Raw genomic sequence first — 18,720 nt, forward strand, 5'->3', positions numbered from 1 at the left:
TATTGTTGATCACTTTGAGAACTTTCAAGAACTGCAACACTCTAGTCAGGCACTGTTGTTGCATATCATACCTCTTTTTCCCCTTGTATCATGTTTGCCTCTTTACTATCGACTGACTGTCCAATGAAGACGAAAATTACAAAAAATTAACACATTAACAAAAAGTCTACAGTTAAAGCAGCTATAATCGATATTTTTTACAACAATGTATGAAATGACAATGTGTAATGACAGAGGCGTCACTTGTAGTGATGAACCTACAGAGAATTATCACTTTGCAGACTTCACAGAGCTTTATGGTGAATTTCACCTCATTGTTTGGCCGTCCGGCTGCATTTTTACCATTTTGCTTCACTCAGAGCGCTCTTACACTGCTGTTTTCAGCCATGGCAGGCAGCTGTTTTTAGAGAAAAGTTCTAAAAACCCACTGCACACTACCTGCACCAGACAACAAATAGACACAGTTAGTTACTAGCTGGTGAACATAGTGGAGCATTTAGCAGCTAAAGAGCCAGGTATTTCCTTCAAGAATCTGTAGAAACCAAAAACAGCTAAAAGAGAGTGAATACTGGACTCACATTCATCAAGTGGACAGAAACTCCCAATAAGTGATAATATTGCTCCGTAACTGCTAGATGTGGAAATACGCAACTGTTTGCTAAGAAGTTTAACATATCGTCTTATAAGGTGATGATATGTCAGCATTGTGTTTACAATTTGTTAATAATATAAAAGTTTACATTATAAAATGAAAAGTACACACTCTCTGTATGACAAGTGAGAGAAATACAAAAGGATTATGTGTAAGGGAAACAACTAGAAACAGGTGTGACACTGAACTAGCAGATGGACATGGACGTGGATAGACATATACACATCAGCCTTCAACTCCAACTACCCTGGTTCAAATTACTGTATCTTGTTACATCTTCATACTTGACTTTAGTTTGAACCCTAATTAGGGTCCGAGCACATAAGTGCCAGGGGTCCAACGGCTCATGTGGCTCAAACATACATTTTGCAGCTGTGAGATTCCTCTATTACTTTTACACTGTTTGCCATGTTTGCATATTGCCATAGCAACCACAGACAGATGGATTTGATGTCTTGATCGTTGTGCATCTAATCGATTTGCACATACCATTCTGGTTCTGTGATTTCAGAATAAAGATTGAGGATTTTTAGCTGTTATTTGATGTTTCGTTTAACTTGCTTCTCCAGTACATCTTGTGTATACCTACATAGAGATATGGAAAAAAATACTATTCTTAATCACATTTCTTGTACCTTTAACTTGACCATTAGCTCAACCTTAAAATGGTGGACATGAGAAAACAACATGTCCAATTACTTCATAATCTGTTTTAACATAATCCAACTCACTGTGGAAAATATTAATGATCATTGAATATGTATCCACATCACATAATTTGTCTCAGCATTCATGCTCAGGTCACATCATTTTGTGATTGTTTTCATTTTTGTACTAAGCACACAAATCACAAGGATGTCTGCATTAGTCTGAGCTGCTCGGAAGTGTGACCACATGCTTTGGAAGTCAGCACAGTTACATTTCTCTAGTTTACAATTTTCAAGTTCAGGTCTGAAGAAGCTCAATTTACTGACAAGCAAAAAAAAAACATACAAACTTACTGTACATAATTTAGCAACAGAACTAGAACCATTGCAAGTTTTTTGAGAAATAAAGTTACCTGTCTGAAATGATGTATACCAATTGTCCCCAACCTGGGGGTTTACACTTTGCTTTAAACTTTTATTTTTATTCTGATTTACTGGATAATTTTACCTCCTAATACCTCTGAAAATATATTTTTTTTAAATAATCTGGGAAGGAAAATTTACTCTGTGGCTAACTCTTCATGATTTGTAAACAATTATATCTTGTGAGCAGGGGCTGCAAATATATATGGCTTTGTTTTAAGAGGTCACAAGCTGAAAAGGGTGGGAACCACTGCTGTATACTGTCCAGAAGTTGATAAATGAAACCGAAAAAATCAGCACTCATTTGAAGCCATGACACAGTTTGGTATTTAAAAAAAAACATAAAAAATTCACACCTTCAGACATGCCCTTTTTGTGAGTGGGGCATGAGTTACATAAAACAAGGAATTACACTGTCAGTGTAATACAAATATAGATAATTGTGTACTGTCATGACATTTTACTGCACTTTATCTATCACTGCCATTTAACCAGGCCTTTTTATTTTACAATAGACACTGTCAGTCTCACAGGATGTCAAGTCCACCATCACTCATGTGTAACAAGTCAGGTCTCTGATTTGTAAGTTCAATCGATCAGGCTGTACACTGCCTGTCTGTTCGGTGCAAAAAGTGACGTCACGTGCCATCACCCGTCTCACCCCATTTGACTTGAACCTCCATTTTTGTCAGTACACTTTCACTCTTAATGCATGTCAGTGATCATATGTGTGAAATTAGTTCTGATGGAGTCTTGATAGCGTCAACCTCCCTGTGTTAATGTAGCGGCTATTCGGTTGTTGAATGATATAATGGGGGAGGAGTGAGACAGCCATTAATTCTTCAAGGCAATAATGCCTTGCAGCTGAGTGGGTGTGTGTGCGTGTGTATGTGTGTGTGTGTGTGTGTGTGTGTGTGTGTGTGTGTGTGTGTGTGTGATGAAGTTTTAAAAAAACCCCAAACAAAACAAAAAAAACAGGTAACTATTTTCATAGTTTTTTCATAAAACAGAAAATTAAGGCATTTACTTTCCAAATATTAGGAAAAGCAGTACTAGAGTTGAATTTCTTACAGTGCACAGTGTTTGGCTTAATATTTTATGAGAATGTACAATTTCTTTATTGGTTTTATCAGTGCTATTGTGGTGTGAAGCACTTCAGAGCCCAATAAAACTGACTCCACTTAACTGAAAACACTTATCTTATCACAGTTTTTCATAACATCTTTTTCAATGTTTGCCCTTTGTCACTTTTTGAAGGTCATGAGCACCAATCAATGGCACTTTTAGTAAAAATAGAAAGGCATTGCTTGCGAGACTGATATTAAGCTTCTTTTAACATCAATGGCTTCATCTGCTTTGTCTTCATCCTGTTCAACAATGACGCAGTTTCCATTTTCTGCCTACTTCAGTTCCTTGTCAATTTTTTTTTTCTCAGTAAGAGTATCACAGAATGATCCAGTAATGATTTTTTTTCCTGCCATTTAGCCAGTGAAATTACATCAGGAAGACATGAAAGGAAGAGGACAATGACGGGAAGCCATTTTAGACTTAAAAACATCAGCATCAACAGCAAGGAGCTGAGTGTGTGGCAAAGCTGTCCATTACAATTCTCTGTGCGAACCTGATGAATCCCAGCAGGATCCACATCAGTCTGTAAATCACTCTCCCTCAAAATACTCATAATAAGCCCTGAAAGCAACTCATCGATAATGACTTCACAGTGAATCACAACCGTAAAGCTTCCCTGCTGACACCACAACACAATTTACAGTGAAGTGCAATATGAAAACACATTTAAAAAGCTAATGCTGGTACTGGTGTAAACAAAGGGTATGGTTAGCTTTAAAAATGTTCCTTTCACCTTTATCAGGAATTTATTTACACTTGACATGACTACAAAATCAAAATTGTGAATAATGGTATTATGTTATAATATAATTATAAATATATAATTATAATGCAGTCTAATCCAAGATCCATGCAATAAATCTCACCTTAACCAAGGTTATAATGCTTAGTATTTGTCAATTATATGTTATACTGACTTTCATTACTAGAATGGGATGGGGAAAATATTAGAAGCACTTCTGAATATAATGCAAAACAATTCAACAGCACTGCAAACTAAAGCCTCCACAAAAAGACCACAAAATTAAATCAACACCTAAAACTGAACAGGACAATACAATTTATAGCAGGCCTGTTGTATTTGACTGTATTAGTTTTAGCTAGGTGTACCTAATAAACTGACTACTTACTGTAAATTTATCCCAACCTAAAGATTTACATAAAATAATAGAAATACAGTAGTGATATCAATTCAGTGTACATGATGGTAAATAACAGAAAACTGATGACATTGTCAAGGTAATCAAAGACCAAAGGATTATCTTATCATTTTAATGTGCAGAGATGTGTAAGGATGATCATTACTTCTCTCCTCTGGTACTGTGCATGTTCCTGAGAGAAGGAATGTGCCTTATGAGGCCCAAATAAGGTATCATTCTGTGTCTTGGAGTAAACAGGACATGTTAATGGGTCGCAGGCCACATATGGCTTGAGGCTCTTCCTGATTTGTGTCTTTAGGTGATGTGGCTCTACATGTGCATATAAATGTATATCTTGTGGCTGTTTGCCATTGGCTGTAATCCATAAGTTTGTATGATTTGACCAATCGATGATCATTTCTATGTCTCTGAAGACTACAAAAAGGTCAGTTTGGCTTTATATAGTGAGACAGGGGAATGATTCGCTTTGTGTGTGTCCTGTCTCCTTATCGTACACTAATAATATTTTTTTTAATCTTCAACCCAGCAGTGTTTTGTGCATTATTTCATATGTGTGTTTAGTGTCTTCAGACAATTTCCATGACAACATGATGACAGAGTGTTGGTATTTAACAAGGATATTAAAATACTTCCACCACCAGAATAACATGTTTGAGGCTACATTAGCACCTTTGAGGCCCTTAGTATTGCTTTAAGTGTGGATGCCAAGATGCTGGCATCTATATACAATATATGTTTGTATATAATTAATATATTATGTGAGAATTTTGTCCAATTACTTCCCTTCTAAGGTGCAATGTTGAGAGTGTATCATAAGATTGAGGAGAGTGGACTCTAAGGTAGAAACATGATAATGCATAATACTTCTGACCTTTGGGTTTCTGCACACAATACATTTTCTGAAACTCACACAAGTAGTAACAGATGCAGGAGACTGTTTCTCATGATTCCCTGCATGTAGCCACGACTTAAATGTCAGAGCGTCACAGATGTCAGAAAAGTCCCCAGACTTCAACTGACCACAAATGACCCCTTCTGCATGTGATTACAAAGACCCTCAAACCTAGAGAGGACCTTTTCCAAGATATGTAGATCTGGGACAGAAAAAGACAACATCAAAATGTCAACAATGAAACACTGGTATTATTGGAGAGTAAGAGGTCTATAAAAAGTGCTTTCCATTTGTACTGCTCTTTGTCTCTTCCTCCTGCCAGCAGAGTAAATCTCAGTAACTAACCTCAGTGCTGTTTGGTTTGCAAAAGCATTTACACATGGCAATTCTACCAAAAACTACTCTTCATTATTGGAATCTCTTCAATTACAGCTCAGTTAACTCTAATTCAGGTCAAACTGTTGGCAACGCTGTTTGCCAGCTCTTTGTTTTGGCAAGATTACTGTGTACATCGATGATTGGCTTATGGTAATGAGATTTAACAGGAGGCCTGAGATTATAACATATAAAAATATAAACCATGCAGAAAGCTGAACTGCTTGCGACCAACATTAGAGCAAAGATCACCGTCTTCATCAGTGTCTTGTGCTCATTCTATTTCCAAATCAGGATGTTGTTTAAGAGTAAAGGAATCCCTAATTGTTCATTACAAAGTCAAATCATGGCCTCCTTTATGGGTCATTTAGTCAGTTAAACCGATCTGCTGCGCAGTATTGCCAACATGTGCAACCTCCTACTGTGTAAATCACTGGATTGATTATAGAAGTGTCTCTACATTTACCTCTGATTATCCCCCACAGAGTTAAGCATGTAAGAACAAATTAAATATATAACATTCACAGACACTCTTTTATATCATCTGATACCTCATATATTATTCTTAAGTGCATGTTGACCAATATTATATTTCAAGGCTGTTACATTACCCTATAGATGAATGTGTAGCTGTTAAAAATGTGTTAAAAATGTGCTGTATTACTCCTTGGGCTCCATAGGCCTTAGCACTAGGGTGGTGTATAAGGATAATATACGGGTTTTCTGTTGAGCATTTGTGCATTGTCAGCTATTTTCCCAGGACTTACTCCATAGCTCTTTTATATGTTGTTGCCAGGTTAATGTCAGAACAGTTGTCATTCTGCTGTCAAATATCAGTCAATCAGTAAATTATCTTGTTATTAATTTTGCATATCTAAACTCCTGCCATTCTCCTTTCTACTGTTTTCTGTGTTGCTAGGGAGTTAGTTTAAGGATTGTAACTTATTTTGGGTAGTCTAGGAGGACAGCCTCGTTTGTTTTTGAATTTTTCAAGACACAAACTTTCTTTAACTCCGAAGCAAGGAGGTGAGTGTATGTCCAGACTTTTGAAGTGACCCATTTCCACCTTTCTTCCCAGGTGGGGGCTTGAAAGAATGGAGGTCAGCCAGACCTCCTACGAAGACCATGGCTGACAAAATAACTAAATTAATGACTGAACTAAAAACATAAATGACTCTTGGGTCATTTGACCCAGAGAAAGGACCAGACAACTCCGCATTAACATGGACAAAGACTCCCCTTTAGGGTCCTGCTTAGCTCCACAGAGACTGCAATAAATTTGAGAAGTGCATTCCTTAGTGGCTTCTCGGTGGTATAGCTCCTGATTTGGCCAAGTTTCAATTAATGTTAGTTAAGTGGTCTACTTATCATATACACTAGATAGTGTTGTTCAGCATAATTCCCCCTTAAGAATTGTCTAACTTTTATAACTGTGCATGTAAGATGACTGAATTAATAATAATCTAATTTTATTACATTTCTCACCATGTGACAATACTGCTATCTATTGACTGTGTATAACAAAGTCTTAACACTAAAGAATATGTGTGGCTTCATGTACTGTGCTTATTTCTATTGTAACCCTATAGCTGCTTTAACCTTATATACTATAGCATTAGACATTTATAGTTTTGATAATGTTAAAGACATGTTTGAAGAATGTCATGTTGAGGGTTTACATATTATGAAGTAAGAGTTATATTGGATTTATGTTTAAATCCATGTGTTTCTGAATGCTTAATCTAGTCACTACAAATGTCATGTTTGAAATCCTGATTGTTGGATCATAGTGCTGAAGTATGTGACCTTTTTGCATGTCAAACTTGAATTAATTCATTAATTTCAGAAATTATAGGCTACCATCTCAAGTCAGAGTATCAGCGGCCACCTTAGAAGTCCCAAACAAAGGAATTAATATTCATTAGGGTTACTGTCTTAGGCTGAGCTGATAAAAACAGAAGCCCCAAGCTGATTCCTCACTTCTGAGCTCAGAAACTTTGTTTTAGTTTATCTTAGGTTGTTTGAAGTCTTCTTTATTATTTTATTTCACCACCAAAAGTATACGCAACTGAAACAAGTTCCAGTTTTCCTTTTCTGTTTTCTTTTGAAGTAATGTGTACCACAAAACCTCATGCTTTAACGTTTAACAGTTAGTATTTTGGTTTTGAAGTTATCTGACTAAAGGAATAACTCTTATTCGACACTCAACAAAGATTACAAGAGTCAGTAAAAGCCTGAACTCATCGCCAGCCACGTCCCAGACAACCAGGACCATGAAGCAAGCTGCCAGACTGACTGTTAGGCCCCGCTGTCAGGCCTCACTTGCTCAACGACACGCTCACCTACGGTGTCACCGGGAGGCTTAGTAAAGACTTTTTCACGGTGTAGTCTGAAGCAAGACTGGACCCCACCTCACTAGTGGCTCAACACTGAAGTGCAGAGGACCTGCTGAGACATCCCCACGATGCCACACTGCCACAAGGAGGCCACACCAGCGAGCTAAACCCAGCACAACAACCCAGACCTGCCGAGACATCTCTGAAGGAACAAATCTTCAACATAGTGGGCATAACGTGGCTTTGTGATCAAGGGTTGATGTCGAATGAAAAACTATTAAATGCCTTTAGAGAAGTTATGTTAACTTTCCTAAAGTCTATCTGTCCTTTTATAACATCAAATTACATACCTCATCACTATCGCCGACTAAGTGAACAATTTATCTCAAAACTTAAGACTTATTATTCTCTTTATCATGTATCATTAAGATGTTTAGCTATTGATATTTATTGACCGAATACTTGATTCATTTAAGACTTTTTAACTGAGTAATGAGACATTTTCTCTTCAATAAAGGGTAGTGCCCACATCTTAATAAGTTAAAATCTTAATATAAAAGTAGTTTGATGCTACAGTGGTTTTATTTCTAATCAGCACTGGTTGGTTTCATATTTTGGCCTGGGATCCCATTAAAGTTCAGTTTTAAACTTCAATATCTGCCAATAAAAGATTGAGAAACTTAAACTGATTCCTCAGGTTGTTCATCTAGTTTTATGTTACTCCCCTAGAACACCTTAGGGTTGTAACAAAGGCTTCAATTTACTTCCATGATGATACCCATTGATGGCAGGATATAGCTCCATTATGTAGCTACTGTAGAAGTGCCTGTGTGTTTATGACGGCTACATAGCCATAAACTGTGCAACAAAATGAGATACTGGGAAAGAAATTCTTACTATGTGGCTGATGATCCATTAAGCAACAAGAAAAAAGAACAGTCACAAAGGTGTATTTGTTTCTAGATTTTGGTTAACACCACACATATTTTTTAGCCATTGCTCCTTTGGTCCTAAGTCTACTCCATTTATTGTATTTTGTGAGTCTAACTAAACCAGACATTTACGTAAATTAAATTATTGGCTTAACTAAACAAGTAGTCAGGAAGCAGCAAAGCAACAATATGCTCCCAGTTGAAAACAGCTACTGCCAACTGGTATAATTGCAAATGAAATCAGCTGATTACAGTGACTTTTGCAGGAGAGTTGAGGACCCCTTTATGGTCGCAAGAAGGTGTGCTATTTTAGACACTCAACAACATTAAGTTGGCAAAGTGTAAGAGTAATGCACTTCCTGTTTGGAAAATGTGCACAGACAATGGTGACAGGAAAGGTCCTAAAAGTGCATAGTCAAACCACACAGTCTCTATGAAATTTAGGGCAGCTAAATGCCAGACCATTTTATATATTTATTTTTCAGATGTGACTTCATTTTTTCCATCAGTTTTATCAACTTTGATAGTTCAGTGGAAACATGAACACCATGCATGTGACCTGTGGTCTACAATGAAGTGTACATACCCAATTAATCTACAAAAACCTGCATTCTGGCAGGTACTTCTCTCAACAGTTTGATTGCAGTAAATTGATCTCATTATGTCATTGTTAGGTCTTTCATCTGAAGCACTTGATAATGTTACCAAAGCAGAGTTTAGTCAAATTGGTCTCAAATTAATTTGAACATCTGGTGAAAATCAGTTTGCTCACTGCAGCAGTGAGCAGTATGGCGTAATAATTTTCAGGAAGAAATGATAAGAAAGACATTCACATCCCGATATCCAATAAGATGGGTGCTGGATCAAAAAATACTTTGCAGAGTTGAACAGAGAAATCTGCACACCGAATGCTCAAAACGTCACAGCATTTCAAGCATTTTAAATAGGAGCTATTTAGTGAGCGGATCTCTCTGTTCAACTCTGCGTAGTAATTTTTAGTGCCTCTTCATCATTTCTTATGATTTCGTGATGCAATTTAATAGTCTGCCTGCAGTTCATAGCACAGAAAATGTACTGTGTGACTACAGTATGCCAGCAGGCAATATGATCTTATGTAATCTATAAAAGGTTTTATGTATTCCTCTGACATGTTCATTAGGAAATTTATTTTATGGAAAAAAAAAAAAAGTTGGCTTATAGCCAATAATGAGTGTATAATGAGTCACCATTAGTCACCATGTCAGTGTGGTTCCAGCAAGAACATGGGAATAAGTAATCAGATCTGTTACTTCAGCAAAAATAGCAATATCACAATTTAAAAATACTCCATTACAAGTAAATGTCCTGTATTCTTATTCTTACTTCTTCCTAAAGTCATGTACAGTATTCTCAGCAAATGCACTTAAAGTATCAGTACTCATTATGAAGTAGAATAGCCTTTGTGAGTGATATGTTATTATTATAAATTATATTATTGGATTATTATTACTCATGCATTAACATAAGCATAATTTTAATGTAGTAGCTGGTTCAAAGAAAGCTAAGCTACTTTATAAGCTTTGGGTAGTTTAGGATGTAACAATGCACTGTATTGTAAAAACTGATCATATGTTTTGTGTGTAAAATCTTTATCTGCAAAGTAATTAATAACTTTAACTGTCAAATAAATGAAGTGAGTTAAAAAGTATATTTGCCTTACTAATGTAGTGGTAGTAGCAAGTAGTAAAGATTCATATATAGAAATAGGTAACGTGAAAGTATCTCCAAATTGTATTCAAGTACAGTACTTGAGTACTTAGTTACATTCCACCACAGCTGACACATTGAAATCTATATGAAAATAGCGTAAAAAACATGTCTCGTGTCAATCTGAAGCAGCAAAACTCTCTCCACAATGTATGTTTCCAGTTATACTGACTAAGAGGTTGTAAATATAGCAATTAAGTGGCCAGTGCTGCATGATTTCTGAACAAGTTTCATTATTAGATTTTTTCCTCCTATTTTCATGTCACATTGCTGTCAGACAAACTCCTCTGTGGCACAAATAACAATGGAAACTCTGTAGAAACACTTAAGATATTTAAAGGCTGCTGTTGCATCTAACATTGGCCTACATGTTGTTTTGATGTTTTTTGTGACTGTATTTTATTTTATCTTATTCCTATAGATAACAAATCAAACGGTAGATAATGTGGTGTCATATATTTTTGTACCACTACAATGGTATTTACAGGCACAACTTTTTTTCCCCAGCTATCTTAAGGCATCAACAGTGAACATCAGATTTTGGTGTCATCCCCTCAGAATCAAAGAGAAATGCCTCTTTTTAGATGAACTATTTTGCACTGATGTTCGACAGTCAGTGAGAAATCCATTGCAGAGGAGGCAGAACAAGAGAGACCAATTTCTCAACCAACACAAGCCACAGCAGTCATGATCACAATCGTGATCAAAGACACACTCCAGTGTTTACAAAGTACTTGGTAAAATAGATATATTCATGCCAGCGAATGTCCACCTTTGATTGAAAGCAACAAGCTCTCCCCGTCTTGTCTCTGGGGATTGTCAAAAGGCATTTGGCAAACAGAAAATCATTAAATGGAATGGAAGTAGACAAGGCAGGAAAAGTGGGCTCCTGATAAGTAAATTAGAGTAAATTCTGCATTCATGGTTATACCTTGTGAAAGTTTAAACTGAGCATTAATGAAGTTGAATACAGGTGTAGTGTAGGTGTAGTGTGATTCAAATAAATGTGAAATGATGCTTTGATGACTCACCTCTTGCTGTAAATCCTTGATGATTTTGGTTTTTTTCTCCATCTCCACTTTAATTAATTTGATCTGAAGACAGAAAGAACAAAAGAAGAAGAGCTATACTGAATCACCAGCTTTACTGTCATTCAATGAACATTTTAAATGAAGGTTATATATTATGATTATACCATAAGTGCACTGAATGGATGTAATTATGGCACTACAGTATCTGATTTACTGTACTCCAGAATTAAAATATTTCTAATTTGCATTTATATTTTAGGGTACTACCATAAGCAAATGTTGTTCATCATAAACTGACAAAAGAGAAAAAAAACATCTATTTTTTTTTCTTTATAAAGTCAAGGTCCCTTTTTTTCACTTTCAACTGAGGCACCCTGGGGAACTATAAACTAGACTGCACCAGTTGACTCACATCCTTAAGCAGGGCATGATAACATAAAAGGTCATGTTTGAACCTTTCAGTCACTGCCTCTTCCCCTGAGGATGGTAAAAATAATAATAAAGACACATTAAAAGAAAAGAAAGAAAGAAAGAAACACCCCGTGTAGTTTGACCCTGATTTGTTTGATTATTAAGGTCACTGAATAAAAATGAAGGAAAGTTAAAGCAAAATAAAATCAATGAATAAATAAATAAATAAATAAAATAGAGCAGCCTCTATGCATTAGCAGTGAAGTGTGCGAAATGCTTGTGATTATGCTAGTGTAAGTGGAAAAAAGAAAAAAAAAAACACTGTCAGCATTTGATTCATTGTCTTTAATTTAACCAATATGAGCAGTGTTGGTAAGTTTACATTTAGGTGGTATATTGAGGCTCCTTCCATAAATGAACACTGTTCCTCATAAACTGACAGAGGCACAGAGGCCCCCTGCTATAGTGAAATTCAAAACACAGTATTTCACTTTCAGACTGCCACTTATCAAGGCTTAAAGACTTTTTAACTCTGATAAAAACTGCTGCCACATAGTATATTTCCCTCATGTCTTACAAAGTTAGTTTAGCATAACGAGTGTCCAGAAACGTTCCATCCACGACTCTCTGACTGCAGCACATATGATTTGCCGAGGCATTTATTCCTAGTGAGCGACTGCCTATTTTCCACTATGTGCCTGACTTAATAGCCCATATGCTCATCAAGTCAGAGTGATATCTTTTTTTATCGCAATCCTTTTATCATGAGCTCAGCATGTCTCGCTGGTGCAGGCCCATGGCTTGTGTTTAGCAAACAGACAGAGGTTCAAACACCAAGAGCAGATAGAAAACTGCTGCCAATGGCTACCGTATATCTAAAAGAACGAATTATCTGTGTGTGTGCGTGGGGAGTGGGGGTTAGATAGGTCAAGATTTTGTCTTTCTTTCTGTTTTTCATTCTGTAAAGACGGCTTTAAAGCGTTGTGTGTCCTTGAGAGAGGTCATCAAGATAGCCCTGAGGACAAAGAAGAAAAGATTCATGGCGCTGGTGACCTCATACCAGGTATGCACCTCAGGGAACTGTAAACTAAGCCTCCCCAGTTGACTCACATCCCAGAGCACGGCATAATAACATCAAGGTTCATGTTTGAGCCTTTCAGTCACCGCCACAGCCTACAGAACTGGTTAAAAAAAATCCTGCTGCAGCATTTAGATTTTCAGTTAAAAATAGTTTGTTTGTTTTGTTTGCTTTAGCTCTATATGGCTTGTGAAATGTAAAGAATGAAAGTGAGTAGGAAAATGAAGTGTAGCACAAGCTAGGTGTCGTGTTGGTGTTAAGCTGATCTAAAAATAAAAACAATTTACTGTGGTTTAATGAAAATTTGTGGAAACTAATGAAATCTAGAGATGCAGCACTAAGGAGGGAAATTAAAACTAGAAGAGACACTGTCATGCTGATTTATAAAGGTTTAAGGAACAAAATTATCCAAGAGCCAGGAGAAGCTAAATCCCATTTTATCTCAATATTTTGAATGAGGCAAAAGGCAACAGTAAATTGATCTGGAAAAACATCAACAATCTCACAAGCAGGGACCCAAAATTTTTAGGAGATTTTAAACTCAAAGTACAGGGAAAGATCATCTTACTGTTGCTTCTGTCTTTAATATTTTTTTTTTCTTGAGTCTGTATATGAGTTAGGAAAAAAATAATTATGAAAAGGAAACTGGATATTGTTCCTGTAGATGCTACAGGCCAGGTTTTCGAGTTGGTAGAAACTAATGAGTTACAAGTAAACAAAATCATCAGCTCCTTAAAAAGCTCCAAAAGCAGAGATGCTTTCCAATTTGACACCTTGTTTATCAAATCACACAAAGATATTTTAACTCCCCCTATTACTCATTTAATTAACATGTCTTTTAAACACAGCTCCTTTCCTGATGACTGGAAATGTGCCATTGTCACGCCTATTTTTAAATCTGGAGACCGCCTTGCAGCCAGTAACTACAGACCAATAAGTATACACCAGTACTCTCAGAGGTTGATTGTCGTTAAACAACTGACAACATTTCTTAATACAAGCAATTTTGGTCTACATTGTATGCAATTTGGCTTTAGAGCAAATCATTCCACCAAAACTGTTACCTTGCACTTAATAGAGCAAATTAAATCAAGACTTGACAAAGGAGGATTAGATGGTGCTGTATTTTTAGATCTGTGTAAAGCATTCGACACAGTCAATCATGATGTTTTAATATCGAAACTCTAAATGTAACTTCTCATCTAGAGCACTGGCATGGATGTCTTCATATTTATCTAATAGGAGACAGTGTGTTAAAGTTGGTGACACATTGTCAAGTAACATGAAGTGCACAATGGGTGTTCCACAAGGGTCAGTGTTAGGTCCCCTATTATTTAGCCTATATATTAATGATCTCCCTCAACAGTGTCATGATGCAGAACTATGAATGTATGCAGATGACACCGTTGTGTACACATGCAAAAACAGCTGAGTTAGCTTCTGCTAAGCTAACAATTGCATTGGAAAGGATCACACATTGGCTTGATCAATCATGTCTGAGTCTAAATGTAAACAAGACGAAGGGTATGTTTTTCTCTAAGACTATGGTACAACCTCTAACACTGATATTTTCATCAAAGGTGAAAAAACTGACATAGTTACTGATTTTAAATATCTTGGTGTGACACTCGATCCAAATTTGAACTTTAAGAAATATGTTAAAAAAAACGGTTAAAACCATAAAGTACAACTTAGCAAATTTTAGACATAATAGAAACTGTCTCTCTTTGGACGCAGCCAAGATATTTATGCAGCTATGATTCTTTCTCATATGTCTTACTGCATCACATGTTGGGGGCAGGCTGGAGAAACAGCCATAAGACGTCTTGAGTCCTTATACAAACAAACTCTAAAAACTCTGGAAAAAAGCCAATGCATTTCAATCACTGTAGGGTACTGGAGAAATACAATTTACTAAGCTTTGAGAATTTTAGATTATTCTCAAATTTGTGCCTAGTTTATAAAATTTAAATGGTTTTGCCCCTCCTCCACTATGTGACTTTGTGTACACTCACTCAGTAAGTTCTATTAGATCCTCCGGAATATCCTCAATACAAGATTGTACCATACCATTTTGTCACACTGCATTTGGGCAGTCAGCTTTCTCTGTGAAAGCCACAACTCAGTGGAATGCCCTACCTGATGATATGAAGAACAGTGGTTCAATTAATACATTCAAGGCCAAATTAAAAAATCTATTAAAGCCCAATCAGCTGTGTGACCATTGAGTCTAAACTCCATCTATGGTATTCTCATTAGCGCAGGTAGTCTTGCTTTTAATTTAACAAGTTTACATTATTAATTTCTAATTGACATTGTGGGTGTATGTGGTGTGCTGTGTGTAGCTTTGTATTTTGCATGGTGTGTTCTGTGTTTTTTTTTTTGTTTTGTTTTTTTTTGCTTTGTACTGTTTGTTGTTGTGCTGTTGTATGTTTTTTGTCAGGGACTATGGTTTCAAATTAGCTTCGAGCTAACTCTGGTGCAGTGCATCTTTAATGTTTAAAACTGCACACAGTCCCAGTCAATAAATAAATCAATCATTTCCCTGTATCTACTAGGGGTGTGCCTGAATACAAATACATTATTCGACATAGCTCAATAGTGTTTTTTTTATGAATATTTGTTTCACACAAATATTTTTTATAATTATTTGTTTTTAGGAAGAAAAAAAAAACGTGTCAAATACCAGCGCACAGGTCGGTTACATCTCTGTCTCTTCCTTTCTCTATTTCTTTCTAATCAATAGTTATCATAAAGCCATCACACATTTTTCGTCTTACTGAAAAGCACATCGAAACAGTTTTTGCACAGTTCAGAGTTAGGAAGTTATTTTGAAGCCACTGTGAGACACCAACCATTCGCCTATTCAGTAACTTTGCAGTCTGATGTGGAGTATTTGTGGATACATAAATGATTGCATCATCAGCGCAAATTTGGCACCCAACCTCTTTACAGCTGTCTGGTAGCACATTAATGTATAATCACAAGAGCAGTGGTCCCAGGATGGAACATTGTGGTATGCCCATTTTGCAATTTCCATGGGGTGATGTCATACCTTTAACTTTGACACATTGCTCTCGGGATTCCAGATATGATTTAAACCAGCTAAGTGCTTGTTGGGAAAAGTTCAGCTTTTTATGTTTATTTAGAAGTATCTCATGATTCACAGTATCATTTCTGGTCTAAAAATACTTCTCCCACTACTTCACCATCATCTAGAATCCTCTTAAAAATTTCTATAAGATAACATATAGCCATTTCTGTTGACTATCTTGGTTGACACCCAAATTGTTTTGGAAGCAGAAGCTGGTTTCGTTCAAGAAAACTGATCAACTGCTCTGCCACTAACTTTTTAATAACTTTCGAGATTGCAGGGAGAATTGGGATCGGTCTATAATTACAAGCTTGGTCAGGTTCTCCAGACTTAAAAATTGAAGATATAATTCCTTGTTTAAATTTTTGAGGAAATTCCCCAGTATAAATGGATAAACTAGGCCTTATCAGAGTATCAGTATATTTTTTTTATGAAATCAGTGTCTAACCCCAATATATATTTTACCTTGATCAGTCTGTATGATAGAAAAGGAATTCTCTATGTCATTTACTGAAGTCTCTGACAGCTCTATTGGTTTAAAGTTTGCTGCCAGTTCTTCCACTGATTGGACAAAATAGGCATTAAGTGCATTTGCAATTACCATGCTATCTGAACTGATCACTCCACTTAAATTCAATTGAATTATTCCTTTTCTCTGATTAGACTCTCATTTAGTAAGTTTATTGATATTTCTCCAAAGAGATGAGCTGTTTCCTAACGATTGTGCAATCAACAGCATAAAGTAGGCGGTCTTTGCTTTTCTCAATTCACTGATCACTTTAAAAGTAAGAGTATCCATGTATAATTTTGTGGAAAGTGATTTTATTTTTAAATGTGAGATCCCTCCTATTCATTAGTAATAATGATATAAGATCTCTCATGTCATTATTAACCCAAGGCACTGAAGGCCTTTTTTTTACCACATTTGAATGGTTTTATACATATTTTAATTGTATCTACAACTGAATCCATCAAGATATTACAATATTTATTTAAATCATATGTTTGTAGAACTAAATCCCTATTTATATTTAGGACTTCATTCTCAAACTGAGGGATATCGTTCTTTTGAATCTCATTCTGTTGATTATTGACATTTGGTCTGTAGCAAAAACGCAAATGTTTCTTCATCAGTTTCCTGACAATGAAGGTCCAATTATGATCAGACAGACCTGTCAATAAATTAAAAGTTCTTATCACTCGCTCAGGTTTATTCGTAAACAGTAGATCTATAAGTGTTTTACTTGTTAGTGTAAGTCTTGTTGGGCATTTGATGCTATTTATATTTTGATTGTGATCCTTTTGGGTTTTTGTTTACTGCCTTTGTCTAGCCAATTTATGTTAAAATCTCCAAGTAATATAGTTTCACTGTGACAATTTAACAGTTTTGACAATTCATCTAAATTCCAAAAAAGACACATTGAAAGATGAAGGATTGTACAAAATTACAATGTTCAAATTCATCTGAGGTGACAAGACAATATTTAACATTAGACATTCTAAATCAAACATATCCAGTTTAATTTCAGTGCACTTGAGGGTGTCTCTGATATAGATCAGGACTCCCCCTTCTTTTCCTGATCATCTGTCTTTTCTAAAACAAGCAAACCCAGGAACATCAATCATAGTTGTTGGAATATTATTGTTCAGCTGAGTTTCACTCAGAGCCAGGAAATCCAAATAAGAGTCTGTGAATAGATGTTGAACCTGATCTCCCTTCGAAATAATACTCCAAATATTAAAATGTCCTCCAAGAATTCCTTTTGGTTTAGACGTTAAGTCAAAGATTACCTTTGCATGGTTTACGGTTTGAAAATACCTGAGTTTGTTTTGTTTAAGTGCAGCACAACCAAGAACTGTTGAGACACGCAAGTCTGAAAGACTTGCACCCTCCCGCTGAAAAGTGGCACTGAGATATTGTTGTTCAGACGACAACATGTCTTGGATGGTGTCCATAGGAAATATAGTTCAATTATTAGATTACATCATCTGAGAACCATGAATATCTGTATAAAATTTCATATCAATCCATCCAATAGTTGTTTAGATATTTCAGTCCGTACCAAAGTTGTGGTAGTATTTATTATAGCTTTGGATGTGCAGAAATTACAAAACACACACTCAGAGCATGCAGAATGCTGGCTTTTTTCTTTTGATCCATGTGTGCTTTTGGTGATTTCTGCACATCAGAAACTGCAATAAATTTTCCCACATTTGCAGAGGTGTTCGTTTTAATTTTGAATCTAAGCGGGGGTGATAAATACCATTTAACAGAACATAAATGTCAAACTGAAAACATAAGACCCTGCAACCGGGAGTTGTCTTTGGTCTTAGGAAAATGGCATGAATGTCACTTGAAATGTTACTGTACTATTGTTTATCTCACAGTGCAGATGATTTGATTGTTGACTGTAATGTCACGGTGCACATTAAACCTTGTGACTGTGCATAGATAGTCAGGAATATAACAGGAAAAGCTTTTCATTTGCATGAATTGGAAATCCCAGAGGCTTTCCATGGCTCGTGCAGCCAGTCAGGCTTCTTGATGATTTGTTGATAAGGAGTTTTGTGGCAGAACGGGAGGCTGCCTCTTTGAATGTATGAGGATACAAACATGGGACAGCAAAGTAAGATAGTGCATATGCATAAGCAGAACCTTTCAACAATGAATGCATATGTATGTATTTATATATAATGTGTATGTATATAATGTGTGTGTGTGTGTGTGTGTGTATATATATATATATATATATATATATATATATATATATATATATATATATATAATAAAACAACAATATCAGACACACTCCAA

At 36.0% G+C, this 18,720-nt stretch overlaps 1 protein-coding gene across 1 annotated transcript in view; it reads right to left on the reverse strand.

Annotated features, from left to right (window-relative positions):
• luzp2 (leucine zipper protein 2) overlaps positions 1 to 18,720 on the reverse strand; it is a 165,999-nt gene that overhangs the window by 57,529 nt on the left and 89,750 nt on the right. Inside the window, exon 5 of the mRNA XM_044355408.1 lies at positions 11,323 to 11,385. Within this exon, the coding sequence (XP_044211343.1) occupies positions 11,323 to 11,385 (63 nt within the window). The remainder of the gene's footprint in view (positions 1 to 11,322; positions 11,386 to 18,720) is intronic.

The sequence above is a fragment of the Thunnus albacares genome, chromosome 1, assembly GCF_914725855.1.
Source record: "Thunnus albacares chromosome 1, fThuAlb1.1, whole genome shotgun sequence".
Lineage (NCBI taxonomy): Eukaryota > Metazoa > Chordata > Actinopteri > Scombriformes > Scombridae > Thunnus > Thunnus albacares.